Source organism: Falco cherrug, chromosome 8, assembly GCF_023634085.1.
Source record: "Falco cherrug isolate bFalChe1 chromosome 8, bFalChe1.pri, whole genome shotgun sequence".
Classification (NCBI taxonomy): Eukaryota; Metazoa; Chordata; class Aves; order Falconiformes; family Falconidae; genus Falco; species Falco cherrug.
Genome location: NC_073704.1, coordinates 54380519 through 54404450, shown reverse-complemented (window position 1 = coordinate 54404450; position 23932 = coordinate 54380519). Strand labels below are relative to the sequence as shown.

The window sequence follows — 23932 nt, the reverse complement described above, 5'->3', positions numbered from 1 at the left end:
AAATCTATGATGCAGACCCGCAACACGAGGAGGAGGTTTGTGCTTCGGATCAAAAGCCCTCATAGGAAAGAGTGATCTCAAAAGGCAAAAGCAAGGAAGAACAGAAAAGCTGTAGGAGATGGGGCTAGAGCAGAGCTGGAGAGCTGACAAGGTGGAGAGAAACAAGAAGTGAACATTTCGTAAAACGGATTAAGCTGTAGGAGCCGAAAGCATTAGAGGCAAAGGCCTGGGGCAGAGGGAGGGCACTCAAGGACACTGCAGCAGAACTTGCAGGCGCTTGAAGCTTGCGCTGAACTTTCTGTTCCCGGCTGCCTGTTTTGGAGTGTGTTCTGGGGATGCCTCCTCTTGGGAGCTCGCCTGCTGGAAGGAGGTTATGAAGCCGCAGCTCGGCAATGCTTATGTTGTAGCATGACAGCGGCACATAGGCATGCTATGACGCAGCATCTTTATATGGCACTGCAAAGTCGTGCTGGGGTAAAGGGATGGGATGTGCAGGTTTTACAACTCCTGGGACCCTTTGTGGCCCACAACAGTAGCCGCTCGGTGCGTGTGAAATTCAGCTGTTTCCTTCTGCAGAGGACTGGAGCAGTTTCCTCAGGTCTGTTCAATGTGTTGCTCAATTCTACCTCGCTCTGCAAACTCCCTTGAGCTGGGATTTGAATCTGCTCTGTGCACAATAAATCTCAGCCAAAAAAGAAGCCTCACATGGTTTGCCCAAATCTGTTCAGGGATCCCAGAGGTCATTACAAGTTAGTAAATATTAACAAACCCTCTTTCAAGATAGCATGTAGCCAGCATGTCAAACTTGGGAAGTTTCTTCTTCTCCAACATACAAGGTGAGGGGCTGTGTTTGGCAAATCAGTGTTGGGATGTGGCAGGGGACCCCAGGGGCAAGCTGGAGCTGGAGTGTTCTCAGGAACACAGCCCACCGAGAGCAGGGGCTGCTGAACAGCTCTCCAGCTATTTGCAGCACAGCAGCTTGACTCTCCGTTTCTGCATAACCCCACATGCCAGAGGCAGCTGGGCAGTGTCTTGAGTGCGGGGTCATGAAGGGGGAAGAGGTTGTTGTGCTGAGCTGCAAGAGGCAGCACTAGCAGTGGGGGAAGGCAAGCCAGGAGCAGATTGCACACAATGTGGGAATGCCAACAGGTCCCTCCTGTGCGGCGTGTGAATGTGGTGCTTTCTCATGGAGTGAGAGGTCCCCTCAGAATATTCAACATACAAATACAGGATGTGTTTTCATTCTGGGGATGGGTTACAGCAGGGTATAGATAGGCTGGAGGAGAAAGGAGGTGGAGCAGGTGCATGGTAGAAGCAGAACAAACCCAGTTTACCCTGTGGTCCAGCAGATTTCCCCAAACCATTGAATCAGGGCTGAAATCTGGGACAGACTTTAAAATGTGCACCGGAGGTCTATAAGGTCCAGCCACACATGAATAATAGAAATGCAAACAGTTTGCCTCCCATCAACACCAGCAAGGAGGCATCAAACCCAGGTAATCAGATTTAGTAACATTTTAACCCAGGTAATCCCTAACACCAAGCATCTGGCAGGGCAGTTGGGACCCATGTGTATTTTCAACCTCTGCCGCAGCAGCGCAGGGAAAGCTTCTGTTTTGCAACCTCACTGCTCCCCTCCAAGGGCTCTGCCTTTTGCCTTGTGCTCCCAAATGCCATGTGAACCCTCGAGGAAGGTGGGCCAGGGGAAATCCAGGCTTAGCACTTCTTGCAGCTCTTTTCTGTGTGCCACAGGCCTGTCTTCCATGCAGGAGTCTTTTGCTGTGGCACACACTATTTTTCTTTTTCCAGAAAGGATCTAAAAACTAACAGCTTATTTCTTGGGAAAGGACAAGGGGTCTTCAGTCCACCAGCAGTGACCTGATCTCTGGAGGACAGAAAGGAGGAGGCTGACACTTCTGTACTACTCGTCACCTTATTAGAAGCACACTGGCATTACCCTCACCTTCATGTAGGATGGACATAGATGCCAGGTCACAGAAAGCATGAGGGCTGTTTACAGTATAAATGTCAGAGTATCTCAGCCCTGCAGGATGCACAAATGGCTGCTGCTCCCACCTAGGCACAAACTGTAAATCCTGCAGATGGGGTTCTGCCTCTTCTCCCCTCACACTGCATGCAATCCATCACCAAACCCTGCTCCTTTGACTCACTAAAGTTACTTTCCTAAGATGATAGATTTGCCTCTAAGTAAATGCCATTGAGAAAGTTTCAGCCTTAGGAGCAGGATTTTGAGAGCACTGTGCTCAGATGAGCAATCTGTACTGAATCCTAACTAGAACATCTCATGGGCACATTCATGGTAATTATTGTATAAGAAGTATTTAATATGAGATTAGGTTCCTGTATCCTTTGTACTCCACAGACAAAGTACAAGGCAAGGCAAGGAAAGAGAGGAGCTTTATAATTGTCTCATGTCCACACACGACTACTACTGCTGCTCAGTTCTTAAATAGCACAACACAAACCCCACGTCAGAATTCCCTGGATACCCAATTCTTCCATTAACCTCTCTATGCAAGGAATGCAGGATTGGAAACCATCACGCAGGGCCAAGCCAGTATCCTTCCCATGCTCGCTCCTTACTGGGAACCCCTTGAAAGGCTCAAACTGAAATCTGTAACTGTAGTGAAGCAGATAACTGTTGCTTGTGAAAACTAAGCTGCACAGACTGCTTTGTTTTTATAGGGTTGCTAGGGAGCACTGGTTACTATTATTGATTTTCTTTTTAAGGCCTCTGAACTACTTATCAAAACAAGTTATTCCACGCACACCAGAAGTAATGAAGCCTGGTTTCCTACAGCTTTGTGTCCTTTGTCCCTGAACCTTTTTTCCCAGAGTAATGTCCTTTCCCTCTCCCCAAAGCTGGGATCTCCCTCCCACATGTCCCTTCTGCCTGGCAGAGCAAGAGGGAGCAGACGTGATAGCTGGGTCGCAACCAGCAGCTTGGTTTTTGGCTGTTAGGAGCTACAAACAGTGGCTGGTTGCTAAATTCTGCCTATTTTGCTCTCGCTGGGGGACTCATTTTGGACTTTCACTACTATCCAGTCATCAGTTTTCATAAAATTTGTAGGAACTTCATTCTCTTTGTGATTTGATGACTCTAGCTGAAACCTGGCCAAAAGCTTTTTCTGAGGGGAAAAAGGAGCAGCGGATAGGCAGGCAGTCAAGCTGCACAATCTGGAAATCAGGCTGAAAGCACATACAGTAAGGAACTACCTAGATTTTGCAACCAGATACATGGGGCTGGGGGGGGGGGGGGGGGGGAACATCTCATTAAGTCCCAGATACTCAGTATCATATTTGTAGCTGTATCTGATTCTTCTGACACAGACAATTGAATGAACAAACCTAGGACCTGGCAAGTGTGACTGTCAGAACACTGATACGATGAATATTCACAAATCAGGATGTTGATATTTAAATGAAACAGATACCATTAAAATGCCAGGGTCCAGAGTGCAAAAGCAAACAGAAAAGGTCTAAGAAAGCCAGGCCCTGGAGCTGGCCACTTGTTAGTGGCAGCTTTGCAGCTCTTCTGCAAGACAGGAGAGTTAAGCAGCCTTCACTTTCTCAAGCTTTGCTTTCAAAAGGACCTTTTCAGGAAAATTTCTCATGGTTGCTAACAAATATTCAGCTGCACCAGCACTAGCAACACAGGGAGAGCGTAGGCGTGACACACCTGTGAATATACTGCAATCGTGTGTGCGTGTGCGTGCACGCACGTGTGTGCTAACAAGTACTTTTGAGCAAAGGATAGCACGTGTGGGTGCACAGACACAGGCAACAAGGCCAGTGCACCTGATCTACTCATCTGGGCACCTTTGCTACAGAGCACATGATTAAATGTGGAAACAAGCATATTCAGGAAAAAGCTGGCCTATGCAAACACACATCACAGAGTCACAGAGTGGTTCAGGTTGGCAGAGACCTCTGGAGCTCATCTGGTCCAAGCCCCTGCTCAGGCAGGGCCACCCACAGCTGGTTGCCCGAGACCATATCCTGACAGCTTTTCAGTATCTCCAAGGATGGAGAGTCTACACACTCTAGGCAACCTGCTCCAGTGCTCAGCCACCCCCACAGCAGAGAAGTGTTTCCTGATGTTCAGACAGACCCTCTTGTGTTTCAGTGTGTGCCCATTCTCTCTCGTCCTGCCACTGGGTACCACCAAAAAGAGCCTGGCTCTGTCTTCTTTCCACCCTCCTTTCAGGTATTTGTACACACTGATGAGATCCCCTCTGAGCCTTCTCCACAATGAACAGTCCCAGCTCTCAGCTTCTCCTCATAGGAGAGATGCCCCAGTCACTTAATCATCTTAGTGGCCCTTCCCTGGACTCTCTCCAGTAGCTTCACATCTTTCTTGCCCTGGGAAGCCCAGAACTGAACACAATACTCCAGACATGCTTATGAGCACAAATCCAGAGTGCCTTAATAATTGTCAAGGAAAACAGTACCAACAGCAGAGTGGCAGGCGTTTCATTTTGTCAATACCTTCCTCCTAAACCTGGAGACTTCCTTCTCATCGCCTTCCTGCTCTGATGTGACTCTAGGATGAACAGCCTCTGAAGAGGTGGAATTTGGTGCCAGTGAAAAGGAACAAAGACCTGGAAATGTACTGGCCTGTAGAGTGCGGCTGTGCACTATTCCCAGGTTCTCAGGACAGGGCTGACGAAAACAAGAACAAAGCAACAGCTATTAGATCAATTATTTCAAAGATGTCTTCAAACATTACTTATCATCAACAACTAGAAGAGTTTCATCTTGTGTGAACAGCTTACTCCCCAGAGTCCCAGCACATTCAACAAGATTATACTTCTATGGAAAAAGGCTTTTTATTGACTCTGTTCTCTCAAATAGTTGATAAGCTTTTACTGCCGTCCCACTTTCATCAGCCCAAGCCCCAGTTGTGCCCAAGGTCTGGTCTAGTTCCAGCCCATCTCATTATCTAAAGCACCAGAAGCAGGTGGTGTTTACTAGAAGAAACTGGATTTCTGCACAAAGAATACAAATCTGAAGGCCACACTGGGAAATATAACTTATTCATAACAAATACTACTCAGTCATATTTGATTATGCATCTCTTTGCTGTCTTATTCCTATCCCATTTCTTTTTGCCTCTTCTTTCCCATTCCTTCTCTCCTTCCTCTCTAAAGCTACTCTGTTCCTAAAGGACAGAGCCAGCATCCACCAAAATCAGGGAGGAAACTTGCACAGACCTCAGCGGTCTTTGAAACCTTTCAAACCTTCTGATCTCTCCCCAGGCAGCAAATCACCCCAGTTAGTTTCACTGTGACCAGGTACGGGGAGAGCACTAAACCAGTGAACAAAATGAAGGGCATGAGAGATGATCTAGGCCAGTTTCTCTGATCCAGTTCAGACTTTTTTTTTTCCCAGGGCTAAAAAGTGAGGACTGTGCTATACCCAGATGGATTCAGGGAGGTTTCAGAAAACCACAGATGAGATACCTTTGAAGGCTGAGATTGTTCTTTTCAATCGGCTTGATGGAGAGGGTGGACTTATTCTGACTGTAACTTTTTTTAGTGTACAAAAAGAAGTGCTAAAAAAAAAAAAAAAAAAAAACAACGGTGAAAGGAACAGTAGTAGACACTCACACCAGGGTCACTGGAATCCTGAGCTCCACCATGACACCCCCAGTCCATCACAGTACCCAAAAGATGCAATTTCCAGCCTAGACCAGACTACCAGAAGCTTTGTCACGTGTCTAGCTGATTTCTACGAACACCTGGAACGTGAAGTTCAGATTCAACATGTTTTGTATGCTTTTTCATTCTCTGCCTTGTTTTCTTTTAATGCCTTTTGCTCACTTGTACTTGTACAGCTCTGCTCTTCCCCTCTGTATCCCTTTCCATTCCTCATGGGAGGGGTAAGGCTGCATCCCACCAAACTGCACAGACCTTGGAGAATTTGCAGTGCCTGAAGATGGCAGAAGTTACTGGAAACATTTAGCTATGTATGTTGAGGTACCACACCTCAACAATGGCACTTTTCTCCCTGCTGCTGTGAGCCTGGTTGGCCAACATAGGGACCTTCGTCCTCTGCAGCCCCTTTAGAGGAAGCTCCTGGTTTCAGAGTTTGCATAGCAGCTCCCCTGCAGCCCTCCCTACTTCAGCTATACTTGCCAAAGCAGACTCCCTAGAGCACGCCAGCACACGCCCCAGCCTCTCTAAGCACAGCTAAGACTAAAACCCTCAACTTAACCCCAGTTCTGCTTTGCAGTTGCTGCTAGGATTTGCCAAGCTTTCCATTCAGTCATGCTCAGCTCAGAATTAGGCTCCATGCTAAGCACTGTGGGAAGCTGCAATGGAACAAAATGGACTACAAGGTTGTCGGACTTATTTTTCACTCCTTACATTAACTAATTAGCTTTCTTCCTCATTACAGTCCCTTCAAGCATATCAATTACCCAGCTCTGATGGCAAGGGTGGCACAATAGCCCTCAGTGCAATCAGATGAGTTGGAATTCAGCGCAGCAGACCAACAGGGTGGAGGATTGGGTTACCCGTGTGTCAGCAAGAGGGCATTATTCTCCTGACCCCCCCTTTTGCAACAAGAGCTGAATGGTGGTTAGGAGAGGGGAGAGGAAATACCAGGAAAATAGCACAATAAGCATCTTCCTAGGAGCTGCAAGGGGAAACCAGTGCTGTGACAAAAGCCCAGAGAAATATTTAAGTGTTGGTCTAAAATTAGGACAACCTAAAACTTGGCCTCGGTCTTCTTTTGTTTCTGTCTAAGGGGAGCAGCCTTGCAATGTCTGTCATGGTTAAAACAATTCTCTCGCTTCCCTCTAGGAAAATGGAGAGAATAGTGAAGACCAGGGATCCATCTTAGCAGTGCCTCTGCTCTCAGAAGCTTGTGGTCCAGCACTCACCCACAACAAACATGCTTAGCCCAGCAGCTCAAGCGCAGATTTCCATAGGTCAATTCTGCATCAGCCTTAGGTTTTCCAAGCCAATTTGTCCATCATTTGTTACAGTAATATCATATCTGTGAATTGCTGCTATTAACTGGGTTCTTTGCATTGTCTTGCACCTGAGCTGTACGTTCCCCATCTGCCAGAGACTATTACAGCCATGCTTACCTCAAATGCAAATGATTTCTTGAGCACCAACAAAAAAAGGTAACGGCACTGACATTGTATCTGTTAATCTTAAACCACTACATTCAGTTGGTTACATGGATGAAGATGCATTGCTGGGTGCAGCTGAATACTTAAAAGCACTGAGACAATAAGAATGCATTAAACTTTTATCTCCAGTGCTACAGCTACAATAAGCAATCAAAGAAATTGCCACTCTCCCAGGGCTCTGGATTGCCTAAAGGGAACTAACTTTTGTCTCTGTGTGTATGTGTATGAAGAAAGATGGATAAAAGGATCTCAAATACCAGCTGCAGTGTGTTTGGCTACTTCGCGTTAGTCAAATGATGAGCACTGAGCATTGAACAAAGCTCAGAAGAAAGCAATTTTATGCATTCTTATATAGGGAGGAAGAAATAAGATATTTTTCAATGCATGGATTTCATGATCAAGCCCAGCTTTTGCTTCCCCTGCCCCCCCCAACCATAAAATTTATAGGAGACAATTACCAACCTGATATTCCTTGCAGAGTCATGTTGTGAAAAAAAACACCTTTACACAACTCTTTCTTTCCCTCAATACAACATGTGGGGGGCCTGTATGTCACTACACAGCAGGGCTAACTCACCTTTCCATGAGGAGTAGCAGGACTACCAAATCATATTATAGATTCTAAAACAAATGAATTTAAAAGCTCTCATTATGCATTAATTATAGGATTCCTTATGCTTTTGAGAAAATAAAACACTTCAATCTGAGAAAATGCTCAGTTTTATAATGTCAGAATGCTTTGTTTTCCTTTTTTGACTCAGAACCATGGCTGTTTCAGAAAAGGAGGTGCTTGGCATGTTCTAACCCTTTAATGTGAAGGGAAACTGTTTTTAAAAAGACCAAAAAGCTGATAGAGATAATTCCAAAACAAATCTTTGCTTTTCAAATGTTGTCTTCTTGTTTATTTTCCCACATTCCTTCAATGGGCAAAAATCTGTAGTAAGAAATCATAGTATTTAAATAACTTTCTGTTTTTAATCCACTTTGTTTCTTGGGTTCACATTTCTCTGTGTATGTTTTCTCTACACTGCAGATAAAACTGTGTGAGTATCAACGAGGCATTTGCTACAAGAACTAGAACACCATTTTCTCAATTTGATTAATACAGCTCTAGGAAAAAATTCCCTCATCACCCCATGTGCACAATTGTCTCACTTACAATAGCGCCTTTCATCAAAGAATCTGCAAGAGCTTTACCAAGGAGCAGTGTTCTGTGTACTTTACAGTATATTCAAAATAACCTTTTCTAGAAGCCCTTGATGTGAAATACCTTCTTTTTATTTTGTTGCTTGTTTTGTTTTGTTTTAATATCCTGTATGAACCATTTTTATTTCAGGCTTTAAAAGTGGGAAGTTACTGCCAGTTACAGACTTAAAGATGGATTGGGGCGGGGGGGGGGAGGCTTTAGACAATTTTAAAACTAACCCCAAAGCGTATCACCTGGGCAGCGAGACACTGATGTGCCTAAAAAGCAAACATGTTGGAAAGCGTTTCCTCTGCGAGCTGCCTTAGGCACCACAGTGAGTAAATACAGGAGCGCGGATGGCCTCTCAAATCCCAGATGAGTGCACAGCCAAGTGTGTCAGATCCCGGCCATGGCCGTGCTCTCCAGACACAATGTTTAGGGCATCACAGCCAACCAACTTTCACGTCAGGTGGAGTTGTTAATACAAAGAATGAGCATTTTGCAGCCAAAAGCTCCACAGAGCAGACGGGTTTTAGTTTAGAGCTTTAAGCATTTCTAACTCTGTCTGTATCTCCCTCAGTTTGGGATTTCCGTAGCAACTTGGGCTATTACACACACCTTTTCTTTGCATTCTTTCATTGTCTTCCAGTTCCAGAAAGATATCAAACTAATGTCCTCTCACCCCATCCCCAAAATATCCAGGGGATATTTTAAAATTAGAGGCAGAAACAGCCATGTGAAAAAGGAGTGCCTCTTCTTCTCATAATGGGAAGGGATGAGGAGGGTAGGACACACAAGCCTAAAATGAAAGCCTCAGGAAGGAGATTTCATGAAGAAATGTGGTTTTGCTCCTTGAGAATAAGCAGCATCTTCCTGAGACGCATCATTTTGATTCACCGTTTCATGTGTAAATAATTTACTAGGCTAAAAGGTCAAGAGCTGCAGGTCCTTAGAGAAGAGAAGAAAACTACAAGCTGTAAATAAGGGACAAGTAACTTATGTGGAGCTCAAAACGTGTTATGAGGCTATGCATAGATACACATATGCACATATTCACAAAGAAATAGGCTAAAGCAGAGCTCCAGAACCAGCATACAGAGGCAGAAATAACCTCTACTCCATATTTGCTCCCCCTTGAACTTGACTTGAGAGCAGGAAGTGCAGCGAATATGATCTTTTGGGATAGAAATTACACTTTTAAATTAGATCCATGATGCCCAGATGTACTGCTGATGGATGCATGAAACAGAGGGGCAAAAGAAATTAATTTTCAGCCTACTTGTTTTCATCTTTTCCTCCTCTAATGTCAGGGTAATTGCTCCTCTACTCCTGGATGTGACAGAGTCTAGTCCTTGCCTCTCTCCAGAAGGTAAGTGAACAGCTGGTTTCCTTTCTGACACCAGTGTATTTCCAATCAGCTGTCAGGCAGCATTAGGTCCCTAAATGCTCACAGCATGTCACGCTTTCCTCCCACTCAGAAACTCTAAATATGGGGCTTCGTTCCCCAGTTTGAGGTAGGATAGGACAAGGAGAAGAAAAGGGTCAAAACCTGTTCAGGTTCAAAACTACAGAGAATTTCAGGGAAGACCACCTGGAAAGACGATGCAGTAGAAACAAGCAAGGAACCACTATCATAGTACGTTATCCTGACACAGATATTAACATGGAAAGATCAGAAATAAGCAGCACTTTATCCCACACACATCACTCCTTATAGTGTTTTTTATAGCAGTACTGCCCTCAAAAGTAAAATCTGCAGTATGGAAAGTGAGATACCTCTTAGGCTCAGGCAAGAAAGGTAAATACTGCACTTTGAGAAACATGATTTTGTCCAGCAGTTTGCACAGACAGCCTAGGATTTTTGTTTTTCCTCCCACCTCTGACATCTGTGATTGCAGAGCAATCACAAGCAATTCATTTTACCACCAAAAAGCCTGTATTTCCCGGCATAATGGGGCAGTTACTGAATTCATCAGCTTAATAGGCATTTTTAATAAACATTTAAAAAACATGTGAAAACCTCAAATGAAAGCCAATTATTCCTATGTGTTATATTACACAGATAAACTACAAGGGTTTTTTTGATGATCTAGTATGGAAAATTACCCCCTTCTGCATATATGGCAATAATATTTATATTATTTTTCCCACATGCTTTCAGTCTTTCATAATAATGGAAACAATGATATAAGAATGAACAACTGACATTTCTGTTTGAGGACACAGCATGAATCTCCTCTAAAAAGCTCTGCAGCAGCTCTACTTTACAAATATCTTTTCCTTAGATACTTAAAGATACAGTACTTTGAGTTCCAAGTTGTTTCAACTACAAGACAGAAACCACCGAAAAGATATAGCATAAAACACCATTCTGGAGATGGGCATATTGTATACAAATTCTGTCTACCAAAGTCTCTATATACCTGCTGTTACAACACCTAGATACCTCTAAAGGTATATTATGCATATGCACGCATGTACACACACATATGTATACACACATATAAAATAAACCATTATAAAAACTGCAATGTAGTGTTTTGTGCCAATAATATTTATAATGCTAGAGGGCCCAGTCTTGCAAGCAATACATAAAAACCAAACCTCAGGAGTAAATCTATTGCATTGGAATTGTTACCATTAGCACATTTGCAGGACTGGGGCCTTAGTCTGAGTTGAGGCCGAATCAGAAAGTGTGTCATAGATACAGCATATGTGCCATGGATAATATGTTGCCCAGCATGAATGGCAAACATGCAGGGAATACACGTTTTCTTCCAGGGCTCTGGATCCTCTGAAAGGTTGGCAGGCTGCGTGCATGGTGCACATTCTTCAGGAGAGAATTACGGGCTGGCAAACTTTCCTCCAACTTCTCAACTCTTTCAATCATTTGCCACCTGTGTAGCCAAGCTGTTCATTCTGTAAATCTACAGGATCTAAAAACTCTGGCACTTCCTCTGGCTGCCAAAGAAAGCTCACTGCAGCGCTGACCCCGATCCATCCAAACACACGGCGAACACTGCATTAACTAGTTCAAAGTTTGATGCAAAGATGAAACAGTGAGCTTACAACTGGTGACACCAAATGGACCAAACTCTCACACACCCTTTTGCTCTACTTCAGAGGTTTCTGCACTGCCCTGTAGTTACCACAACAGAGCAGAGGACTAGGGCTGTATTCCTGAACACAGCTCTATCTAAACACGTGAAAAGAACAGTATCTGAGCTTCTGCAAAATGATACAACCCTACAAAAAGTAGGCACACTTGGCCCAAAGCCAGCGGGCATTGCTTGTATGCTCCTAAAGGAGAAGAGCAAATTTAGCCTCATTGACACCACTACTGGATTCACCTTGGTTTATAGTCAGCTCATACTAAATCCCACATTATAGTTCTCATGCACAGACGTATCAGGGCAATATCTAGGTTGCAAACACACCAGGGAAAAAGCTCACCTGCTAATAACAGCAAACCAGATTTGGGTCTGTACTGCTGGAGGTCCCAGTGCAGGGAGAAAGGGAGGCAGCTTCTACAGCTCCTACCCCACAGCAGCTGTTTTTTGCATTGCACAAGCTACGGCTGCCTTAATACCCACTCTAGCTTCAGCAGCATTTTACAGGGACACAGAACCGCTGGAGCAAAGCGTGCCCCATTCAGAGTCTTCTCCATCTCCTGTAACCCCATTTCAAACCCAGAAAGCCTTTCCTTCAGAGGAAACAGGAGGTGGTGGTGATGAAACCTTTCCATGGCAAAAATGCATAATTTGTCAGATGCCCATTTTGAGCATGCTAGGCTGGGGCAACAAAATTAAAAGTGCAACTCTGGTAAGGCCCTGAAATGGTTTACCTTTATTTTTGATAGCATGGCAAGGTTCCTAGGGGGGCTTCTCCTACGTGAATATTAGAAGATCAATCTTTAAAATGAATTTTAATCTTTTTTATTTATAAATTGGTTACATTTGGGGGGGGGGGGGGGGGCGGGAATTCCATTCAGTGAAGGGAATGCCTGTATACCTACTGAGCTTTGTCTAATCTCCTCTTGGCATTAACCTTGACTTTCTTTCACACTACTCTGATTCCCCATTTCAGAAGAGGAGATCTGTCTCTCTTTCTCTGCCTGAAACCCTTCCCCAGCACTGAGCTCTGCAGAACGGGGACAAAAGGACACCTTGGAGCACTGAAAGTTCAAATCTCCATTCATTTTCTTTAGATGGACACAGGAGCATCCTAGGCAACCCCTGCTCCCAGACACCAATCCCAAATTACCAAAACAGCTTGTAATTTACTATTACAGTTTTAACATTTGATTTTTCTCCAAACACATTGAGGTGCTTACCCAAAATACACAAGCAATGGAAAATCATAGTCCCTCTTCAATGCTCTGTGGCCTAGTCTATCAAGAAACCCAGCACTGTTCCTAGAACACTGCAATTTTTCAGTTAAAATGGCCAGAGTTCAATCATTTAATTGCTAGCAACCTGAATGTGTGTGTGTGAGACAGGCAGTAGGAGTGCGTGAATATGTAGGTTCACCCTTCACCTCTGCAATGGTCCCCACGGTAAATCCATCTGCATTTCAGCACACAGAGTGCCTGGCCACAGCCACCTATTGCAGTTTTCTCTGCCTAATCATTGGCGAGGGCAAAGCTGTTAGAAACAAGACTCAGTAACTTGCTTCTAATTTTGTGGCCAGAGGTTGTCAGAACAAGGAAGAGAAAACTGCCAACTATGTCTCTTCTGTATAGCCTGTGGTTTTTAACAATACAGGAGCTGGAGGTAGAAAAATGAACCCTCCCCTCTTCGCAGCCACAGTGACTGCCCCCACCCCAAATCCTCACAATCAGGGTCTTGTATCTCAAATTGTTCTGTAGGAAAAAGCTACACACACTGTCTAGGGCAGAAATCTTGTCATATGTGCTAAGGCAAACAACACTGCATGAAACAGGGTTTGTAACATACTCTGGCATGTTGGCTTTTTCTGCCTCTCCAGCAGATGACCTGATCCCAAGCACTGGAGATGGGCAGATTATACCATGCCTGGGATCAGGCAAAAGCACAAGCAAAGGTAGAAAACGCTGATCTTCACTTCCAAGGAAGGGCACAAACTCACATCTCCACAGAGGGATAACACAGAATACAGGATAGACCCCTCCAACAGTAATTGCATTCTACAGACTTAATGAAAACTAGAAGCTGGATGGACAGGGACCCAAATGAGTGTCATCACTGAGGAAAATGCAGGCAGAACTCCACTGCTCTCTATTCTGCACAGCGAGCACCAGGCTGCCAGCTACGCTATCCCTTGCAAGACAGAAAGATCATACAGAAGTGCACAAGGGTGTTGTGATAGCTTACAGGAGCAGATAAGTTGATAGTTTAAAGGAGCAGAAAGGACTCGAGCACCCATGAAACCAGCCTTCATTCACACCATTTGGTTTTGTTGGCCAATTGCAACGTCCGTGAACTCTTTGTAGGCAGCTGTAGCAGAGAGTAACTTTTTCCCTGTGATATCAGAATTTCCATGGAAAGAAGTGCTGGTTTACAGCTTCTGTGATAGCAGCAACAGGAGGGGGAGTGGAGAATGGGATTGAGAAAGGAGGAAACCTGAAAGGCAGTGGTGGAAAACGCTGACAAAAAAAAAGGACTGACCTCTGGCTTTGATTATCTGTGATAGAAAGTGTGACTCTGGAAGGATGGTCCTTTACAAATTGAAATTACAATTTAGTATCCTCATCTCCCTGGTCAACCAAAGGAATGGGTTTCAGGGGGACTGTAATATAGGAAAATACAACTAAAAATCATTACTTTGATTGTGATTTTGATCTAAATAACTTTCTAAGCAATTATCCTCATTATTGCTGCTAACTACTGGGTTTATCCCTTCCCCGACGCCCTGAAACATCAATTGTAGGTCCCAGTGTGCCATCCTGAGAAACAGATCACTGCATCCACCTACAGATAAAGGAAGAGGCCTAACACAGGCAAGCAGTGCTTCGCTCACATGGCAGGATCAGCACTGCTCTCCCATCTTAGCACCATCAACAGCAGTTCAGACAAGCTGCCATGGCTGGGGATAGTGACAGCATTTAGCTGAAGCAATACGCCACTCTGGATGCTGCAGCTGGGACATTCTGGGTAAGAGAGGTTTGCACTAAGGCTTTATGTCTCCTGCATCATGGATGCTCATAATCTCTTAAAGTAATTCGTTAACTGGGAATTATTTGGCTTGGGCAGTCCCCAGTAAATCCTGGGCTGGCTTCTTCTGAATGCAGTGTATTGCTGAGAGGCTGGTTTTGCCTTCGAGGTTGCTCGCTCCCAGGCCTTCAGCCCTGCAGAGGTAAGGAGCCCTTCCCAGGACAGCAGGAAAGTTGTGCAAAAAAATAACCACCTTTCCTTAGCTCCCTTCCTGCTGCTGCCTACGCGGCTGCGATTTACGCGGAAGGGGAGGGAGACCATCCCTCCAGCTTCTGCTGCTTGTTCCCTAATGAGGCTAATCGACTAATTACGCCCCTGCCTGACTGGGTGGCGGCGGCGGAGGGGCCGGGATGCGGCGGCCCCGGGACCGCGGCCACCGCAGGCTGCCGGCTGCCCCCTGCCGGGGCCGCCGCTCCCCACCGGGGAAACCGGCCGGGGCGGCCCCTGCCAGCAGCCACCTGCCTCAGTCCCCGCCGGGGTCCCCAGCCCGCGGGAGGTGGCAGGGCCGTGTCCCCTAAGCCGTACAGAAGGAGGAGGTGCAGGCTGATGGGAGATTTTTCTCTTCTAAAAAGCGTTGATGCGCGGGTTAAAGAAGCCTCCGGAGTCTCCCGTAGATGCTGCCGTAGCCCTGCGTCAGCACAGGGCTTGAATGAACAAGTAACACATCCCAACGGACCTCGCTGGGGAGAACGTTACAACAGTTAGACTAATGCATTCCTGTACAGGGCCATCTTCACGAGAAAGGCCAGTGCCGGCACGAGCACGATGCCAGCAAACTCATGCTGCTGTGAGCTGGGCACAAGTGGCGGGGAGAAAGGCCTGCTGGCAGCTGTCAGGCAGGAATGCAATTCCACGGATACTTCTGAGTGCCTGGATGAGTCATGGCGGTTTTATACCCAACTTCAAGATAGCCAACACCAACTAGTGACAGTGAGAAGGTGGCCGGCTGGGGGAAAGCTTTTCTGCTTCAGGAGACCAAACAGTTACACGAGATGCTCTTCTCAGCGTGCAGCTTGGGCTCTGTACACACTACCATTTTTCCCTCTTCTCTCCTCAAAGTTGCCAGATGGAAAGGGACAGCTTACACTGCATCTCAGAGCTGCTGAATTTTAATCAGGTAGAGGAGGACAATGTGTTGCACGCAAAATATCGCCATCTTTTTGCTCATTCAGTAGTATACAAAAAGAAATACAAGGATACACCTGTGCAATGCATCTTTGCAGAGGATTAGATTATATTCACACACAGCTTGTCCTCCAGCATTAGGATGGGAATATCCTAATGAGTTCAAGTCTTCTTTGCAACATGACTAAGAAAGAAATAAAACTAACGCATAGAATTTGTACCCTGTAGCTTGCAGACAATGAAAGATACTGCTAGTCTAATAGATAGATAGTGATGTACACACAACAGAGGAAGCACCTTTAACAGAGGTCCCCTTGCTTACTCACTCTGCAGGGACCAGTATCGGGGTAGGCCTTTGGCACTGCCCTGCCTTTTGCTAGTGGTGTAATGAAAAAACTCAGGTCACAGTGGAAATCCAGGACGATCCTACGGTAATTGACTTCTTTCCTGAATTTACACAAGCACTATCCGCACTACACCACTGAAAAACACACCGAAGGCACAACCCGGCAGATATCCCCCGAGGACAGCAGTCCATCAAGCCGCAGGGGCCTGCGCAATGCTGAGGTAAACCTGGGGCCCTCAGGCACAGCAACTGTGTAGCAGAGGCCTGACCAGCCCTACCCTAGGTGGGCCTAGGGAGCAGAGCACTGCATGCTCAGTGCCCTGTGACCGGCCCGGCTGGCCTATAGCGGCCCCACCACAGAAGCTGCCCGCCGGAGTACGCCCCCCGCACACAGGCCGAGCTGGGGGAGGAAGCCCACACGAGCCTCACGGGCGAACTACAATTCCCAAGATGCATCGCAACAGCAGCGCGCCCGCCCGTGCGATGCCTTGCGGGGCCGCCGTCGCGATGCACTCTGGGATTTGTAGTTCTGACGAGCCCCCCGCCGCCCGCGGCCTATAACGCCGCTCCTGCGCAGCACTCGCCTCCCCATGATGCAGCGCGCCAGGGTTACGCAGAACGCAGCGCGCCGCCGGCGACGGTCGCGGTGTTGGGAACCGGGGGCGAGCGGGGCGCAGCCGCTGGCAGGCCCCGGGCGCAGGCCGTGGGCCATGTCCGAGAGCGGCGGCGCCGGCGGGGCCGCCCCGGGCGGGGGAGGCGGCGGAGCGGGCGGTGGAGCGGGCGCGGGAGGCGCGGCCTCCGGCTCCGGGCCCGGCGCCACCGACCCGGCCTCGCTGCCGCCCGGCGACGCGCAGCTCATCGCCATCATTGTGGAGCAGCTCAAGAGCCGCGGCCTGTTCGACGGCTTCCGCCGAGACTGCCTGGCCGACGTGGACACCAAGGTAGCGCCGCCGAGCCGGGCGGGTCGGCTTCCAGGGATCGCCGGCGGGGCGGCCAGTGTCTCCTCCGCGGGTCGGGGCTGTGGGCACCGTCCCTGGAATCCGGCTACCGTTGCCCGAAGGGGTACCCGCAGCCTTTCCCTTCCTCCCCCGATGCCTGCACACGGGTCCGGGGGCGGCGGGCCCGGGGGGCGCAGCTGCGGTGCTGCGCGCTCAGTCGCTGGGGTCTCAGCCACCTGCTGCCATCGGCAGCTGTCAGGCAGGCCGCTCAAGAGGCGGGCCTCGCTTGAAATGATAGCGAATCCCTGCAGGAGAAAAAGCTCAGACTTCCATTTTCTAGCCCTGGCCTTACTAGGAAAACAGCCTCCCTTAAAACGCTGCTCCTCTTGAGCATAATTCCCCCATTTCCAACACAGACTTTTAACCTTTATTTGAAGCCATTTTCTTCCTCAGTCACAACATAAACTCCTGAGCATTTGTTGGCAATATTGAGGTTGGGTTGTTCGCAGTTGCCCTGTCAGAATTAAACACTGGTGTTCTATTTTGCCAAACCTATACGCTTTCAGCAAGAGTCCTGTTCTGGGACCTGCAGTCATCATTCTGGGCCACCCCAGGAGCTACTGCATTCTTGACGATGTTGGGTCATCTGCCCAGAGCAGCCATAGGTCAGAGCAGCTTTGTCAGGATAGATAAACACTGCCCAGGACAGACGCTGCACCTCTGTTACCAGCCCTTTCATTCATCATTCCACACGCATATCAAATTCTGAAATCTAATGTTGCCAGCTTTTGCCCTTTCCTTGCACAGTACCAGGATTTGGATTGTCCTGTGTATTTATATGGGGGGGGGGGGGGGGGGAGGGAGGGGTTAGTTTAAGTTTCCACTGATAAAACTTGCAGAATTCTTATCTTTTATTTGTTCCTGTGGTACTAACACAATTAAGTTCTTTGTTAGTGACAATATTACTCAGCCAGTTTTCGAGGAATTCTGTGATGGAGGGTTTCTTGGCAACCAGAACTCTGCTTAACTCCCGTCTACACAGGAAGTTTGTATTTCAGTCATAAGTAATACTACGAGCAGACAACAATTTAAAAATCAATCTATCCAGCTATTTAAATTATTATTATAGCACCCTGACCAACTGCTTTGCAATTACCAGTTGTGCTCTTAGGTAGAACAAGCTTACCTTTGTTCAGAAAGTGAAAAGATGGAGAATATGGACAACAGAACAGTAGTGTACGTGACAAAAGAGGTATTATGAAGGACTCTGGCAGGCGTTTTGATATCTTTTAGCTGCTTAACTGGATTTTATTTTTTTTTTTTTTAGCCAGCCTATCAAAATTTGAGGCAGAAAGTAGACAACTTTGTATCAACCCATCTGGACAAACAGGAATGGAATCCAGCAATGAACAAAAACCAGTTACGAAATGGGCTAAGGCAGAGTGTGATTCAGTAAGTAAGCATTACCATTATTTTACAGAATGTTGCTATTTGATAAGTAATACATAACCACCTTATCACCCAAGTCAAGTAAGAATTTACAGAATTAAGTTTTTCACAGCATTTTCTATTATACTCTCCTGAGTTTCATTATAATAGTGGGTGCAGGCTTAACTCTCATTAAAATGCTTACGTTACTGCTTTGCCTGAATTGTATTTTCAGGAGTTAAGCAGCATAGTGAAGAAGTCATATTTGCTATCTAGCCAAGTTATTGCTGCAAATAGCCAACACTGTACCTGGTAGCAAAACTGTGCCTGATATACTGAGCTGAATGACCTTGATCTTTATCTTCAGGAAAGAGAAGCGCCTACATCACTTAAAGAAAAAAATCCCGAAGATGCCAAAGCTTGTTCAAGTAGACTCCGACCACTAGCAGGCAGTAATTACACTGGGCTAGCCTGATTTCATGCAGCAGAGGTAGCTTTTGTACAGCTATTTAAGGTACTACATTTCCAGCATGACAGGGAAACCAGCTTAAACTATGCTGCTTAGAGATTTAGGTTTAATATCTCATGCTGCTGACTCAGTGCAGGCTGAAGTATGAACCTTGGCTTGTTTGACTAAAAGTCACGGATAAAAGCTTCACAGTAAAAGTTGTAGGGAGAGGGAGAGCAGGGAACTTGAGAATGGCATTTAGGCTTATCAAGAAAGCTGTTAGAATGTCTTGCACACAGAAGAAACTGTATTTAAGATTACTTGAGAGAAGCTGTAAATCATTAGTATGTAACGTTAGTTTGTTTAATCTGTAATTAGAGAAGGGGGTGTCCACTGGAAGCACAGAATTTCCCATCTTTACTCAGAGTCCATGAGATGTGTTTGTCACTTAACACTTCTTATTTCATGTTACTCTACTGCTAAAATGAAGCAGACCAATATAAAAATGTTATATCAGAGTGCCTGTAATGAGAAGAATATAAAGTGCTCCCTTGCAGTAGGCTATTAGTATAAAGAATAGACACGCAGTATTGAGGAGTTTGAAGAGTCCCTGTCACTCCTGTAGTTGCAAGACTGAGTGCTGAGGGTGTCCAGATGTGTAAGTCTTTTGTTACGTATACATATACACGTGCTGTTACCTGGAGGTGACATGATGTGCCATGACCCTGCACCCACTGGCTCACCAGCATTCAGGGCCTTATTAATCTTGTGGCTTCTTTTCCGAGCACCAGGCAACGTCTCCATTTCCTGTCCCCTGCTCCCTTGCAGACATGACTTAAGCCCGCTAGACAGCCTGTGCCCCACAATCCAGGAGTCTGACGCAGCCCCTGAAGTAATAAGTCACTTCAATTACTAGTGTTCAGTTCCAGAAACTTTGCTGTGTGCTACATGTGCTTGTTTTTATAATTAATACCCATCTGTCTAGACTAACAGTGAGTGACAGTAGTGTTATTAGGGGGCAAGCCTCTTCTCCCTCCAGTCAGCCAAAAAAAAGACTGTGCTCTCACCTGCCCTCCTCTTCAGAATAGCTTGTTTCCCTTGTTTATGCCAAAATGTGTTTGTTTGCTTTCATGTTGACCTCATTTCCACATAAGCCCTATTAAAGTGGCTCTTGTCCAACATGTCATTTAAGTACCTGGGAGACCAGATGTCAGTTGTTAATTCTGTAGGAAGAGGTGAGAGGGGGTGGGGGGGTGGGGAAATAGGTGACTGAAACAGCTCCCTGTTAAGGATCTACTGAGTGGGCTGCAGTTCTCACCATGTTAATGCTAATTGCAGTTGACAGGAGGGCTCTGGAGAATTACTGGAGGAGATTGGGGAGAAGTTTTTCAGAGGAGCTGAATGACTCCTTTGTCTTTGTTCAAGGTCAGGAATGCTGGAAGCTGGAGTGGACAGAATTATTTCTCAGGTGGTGGATCCAAAACTAAACCACATCTTCAGGCCCCAGATAGAGAGGGCGATTCATGAATTTTTGGCTGCACAAAAGAAAGAGGAAAGTGTGCCAGCTCCTCCTCCAGAGCCTGAGAATAAGGATCCTCCTGCTCCATCTCAGGATGCCTCCTAAAGGTCTTGTATCTCTGCACTTACTACTTATGGTTTTTATGTACCTCATCTCTGTAGTTTGTATAATGCAAGATAGAGGAGACATCGTATTCTTCCTGGCTTGACAGGGAGGACACTTTGATCATCCGCCTGTTGTCAATGTCAGACGGTCATCTGAGCTGCTTCCACTTAAGTGTCTGCTAAAAATACATTAGGACTGAAGACATAGGTATGATGTAAAACAGCTATCAAGGAACACTGTGGACTCTGCCAGTGCTAGTTTTGGATCAGGCCAAAAGGCCTTTTATTCTGGTAAAAGCATATCCAGCAGCGATTGACATGGAATTGGCTGGATAGCTTTCAGAACAGTGTCAAATGGATTAAAAATATATATCCTTTACTGAAATACAGCTGAAAGTAGAGTGGTGACAAGTTATTGTGCCTTAGCATTGAAAGTTTTAGATAGCTCTTCTTTAGAACATACATTGGAGTGTTGAATTGTTAGTGACTGAAATATTCGCTGCTGGAGTAAGTGTAATGTCTTTGGGAGTGAATAACTGTTCATTCCAAACTGTACTGGTTTAAATAGAGCAACCTATATCTTTCCAGCTCAAAGGACTGAGGGTGCCTTTGTTGCAAACAAGTTCATTCTGGCTTTTGTGATTAAAATAGCTCAGGGGGCCTCAAGGGGCTATAATTGCTACTCTGTCTTAACACAAATGACTATGCACCCATCTCTGCTAAGGCCCTGTATCTTAATGTTGATTTGAATATTGAGGTCTGTGTACACATTACTGAGGAACCACTATTTTGATGGAAAATTTCAATCTGCAGCTTTGCTGGGGAGCTTATAACCATACTGCATGAAAGGAAGTTAATTGTGAATTGTTCTATTTGCTAGGGCTTTCTGAAAGCAAAAATGTTCTTATCTACAGCTGATTTATTAAGGAGTAAGTAACCTACAATAGCTGTTCTTATGCTTGGAATGATGAGAGCAACTAGCATGATTTTTAACTTGGTAGAAGTTAAAGTGCGTGTAGTATCATCCTGAGTTATCTGTAACTTGCAGCCTTTAATGCCTTGATAGATCTTTGCATTTGTCTAGTTCAACTAGTTTAAAGTCCATCACAACCTGCAGCTAAGTGCAGCTGTTAATTAATATATTCTAATCTATTCTCTCTTCAAATGCACTTAATTGTGAAGGTACCCTCCTCTAAACTCTCTTTTTTTCTTGCAGTGAGTTCCTGATACTAAGCAGCTGCAGTTGCAAAATACATGTCCTGTTAGATTGGCAATGGATTACTTGTTCCGTTTGGTGCAGGACTGCTGTCTGCCAAAGATAAGATTGACCTTTATCAGACCTGTGGGAAGGCACTGAAATCAGTGAAATTCAGATGCACCTGGAGTTCTGCGGTTGGAGGGACAGCCAAAGTGTGAAGATATTTTTGCTGTGAACTGCAGTACAGAGAGCAGCATGTATTCTTGTTAGTCATGCCTTCAGGCAAGGGGGTGGGAAGACAAAGGGAGTTGGCTCTTGTCTGGAGGGAGTAGGGAGGTGGTTTGAGATGATACTAATACTAGGCTTGAGAGCAGGAAGAAAAGGATGTTTTGGGGGTGGGGTAGTCTCTTGGAGACCAAGTCAGAGCTGTCAGATTTTCTTTGATACAAGCCAGATGAGAGGAAGCATCATACACCTCTGCTGCATAATGCAGCACTGAGTAGTAGGTGCCAAGCCAGGTGTAACTCATTGCACTGCCTGCTTTAGGAAAGACATTTCCTGTTTAAAACTGGAAAGAACACTTCAGGATCAGTTATCTAGGTAATTTCTGTTGCATTGCAGGAAAAATGTTTACAGTTGGCTATGACTATAGCTGATTAAATTTTTATTTCCCAGGTAACTCTGGGAAGCAAAGGGCACCAGAGTAGGGGGATCAGTTTGAAACTTGTCTCTTTCAACTTGAAAGACTTTTCTTTCCTGTGAAATTTCTCAGGTGCCTAGTGGAAACTGTCCTATGCTTTCAGCTTGAATGCATGCAGTGTCCTCTGGATGACAGTCAAGTAGAGAAAGTGATCAAATATTCTGCCAGCAAATGTCTATACCTTTTGCAATAAAAGACTTCAAAAAGCATCTCTGACTCCTATCTTTTTCATATTATTTTTTTCTTAAGGAAAAACTACTTTAAAGAAACCCAGGGGTCCTGATTGCTGGAACCCTAACAGAAGTGTGACGTTACACAGTTCATAGATTAATCTGGGTCTGATTGTTAGAATAAGTTATCATGAAATAAGATGGATGTTAGTATTCCTCTCCATATAAGGTCTCTTTCAAAAAGTCTAAACTATCAAAGAACTGAATTGACCTCACATCATTTATGAGCTATAAATCCTGACTAAGTTCAGTCTGGTGCTAGTGATGGTGAAGACATGCTCAACCTTGTGAAAACAGTGTGCTTCTGGCAATTGGCTGGAGCTATTTCTCCCCCCCCCCCCTTTCAGAGAGCAGTCTTTTAAGAAGCTAATAACTGCTTATGTCATTGAATAACACTTAATAATGTTTGAATCCTTGCTATTCATGGGCTACATACCTCAACTATAGCCTTACCCGTAGACCTTGTATGTGAACAGATGCAATTCCAGCTATACTGTGCTTCCTTTTCAGACTAGCTAATTTTTAGGGAAGATTGATGCTGTGGTTTAATCTTATAGCAAAGTTATTTTGCTTAGTACCTCCTCTCAGCACAGTTATGTGCAGAAAGGAAATGACAGAACATCTGGCATTTTAAACCCTTCACAAGAGAGCTCTATGAACTTCAGCGCTGCAGAAAATTTGCAGTGTGCACAGTGCTGTATAGTCCTGCTGATACATGATTCTTCCATCAGTATTTTTATCCCTTCTAAGAGTACTTCTCTCAGAACAGGGACTTAAACGCCTGTACTTTTTAGTGATAACTTATATTGACTGCAACCTTCCTGATACGGTTTGAAAAATCTGTATTTTAGGATAAACTGGTTGTGTGGTTTGACTCTCACTATTATATAGTCTTGTGTTCCTGCTGTAGAACAGGACAACGGGTATGTGAGGAAAGGGCTTTCTCCTGCGTGTTGATTTGGTGGTTAAAGACTGTTGTCTAAATCAATAGTAGGTATTTTCCCTTAGAGCCTTAAGGGCAGCTCTTGGCAGGAAAAGATCTGTCTTTCACCTCCAGGCAGGGTGTCTTGACCACTTTTTTGAAAATGAATCAGTTATAGGAGGGTATGGGGGTGTGGTGTGGAGCAGCGGGGATTCTAACTGCTTAGACAAATGCTGGATTACAGTAGGAGTAGTTAGGGATCAGAGACACCGGTTTTAAAAAGTAGCAAGTAGAGCTGGATTTACTGCAGTGAAGAGGGAACCTGAACCTACGTTTCCTACCTCTGACAAGTGCTTTAACAGATGAGTGAAGGAGAATAGATTCAGCCACTGTAGTTTTTAAAAGGCGTTTCTATCGTTCTGTCTTTGAATG

The 23932-nt window shown here is 45.4% G+C and overlaps 1 protein-coding gene and 1 long non-coding RNA gene across 4 annotated transcripts in view; one reads left to right on the top strand and one right to left on the bottom strand.

Annotated features, from left to right (window-relative positions):
* The window catches only part of LOC114015894 (uncharacterized), a 258485-nt gene that overhangs the window by 83357 nt on the left and 151196 nt on the right, over window positions 1–23932 (bottom strand). The gene's annotated exons all lie outside the window — the stretch shown is intronic.
* BOD1 (biorientation of chromosomes in cell division 1) lies at window positions 16645–22557 on the top strand. Of its 2 annotated transcripts, XM_055717916.1 has the most exons (5): window positions 16651–16954; window positions 18279–18403; window positions 20253–20453; window positions 20558–20658; window positions 21667–21790. In XM_055717916.1, exons 1-3 carry the CDS (start codon window positions 16724–16726, stop codon window positions 20449–20451), a joined length of 555 nt encoding a protein of 184 aa, XP_055573891.1. In that variant the 5' UTR covers window positions 16651–16723; the 3' UTR covers window positions 20452–20453; window positions 20558–20658; window positions 21667–21790. The 2 variants fall into 2 exon arrangements, with proteins under 2 accessions (XP_055573892.1, XP_055573891.1); XM_055717917.1 differs by lacking the exons at window positions 20253–20453; window positions 20558–20658 and having other exon boundaries at window positions 16645–16954; window positions 21667–22557.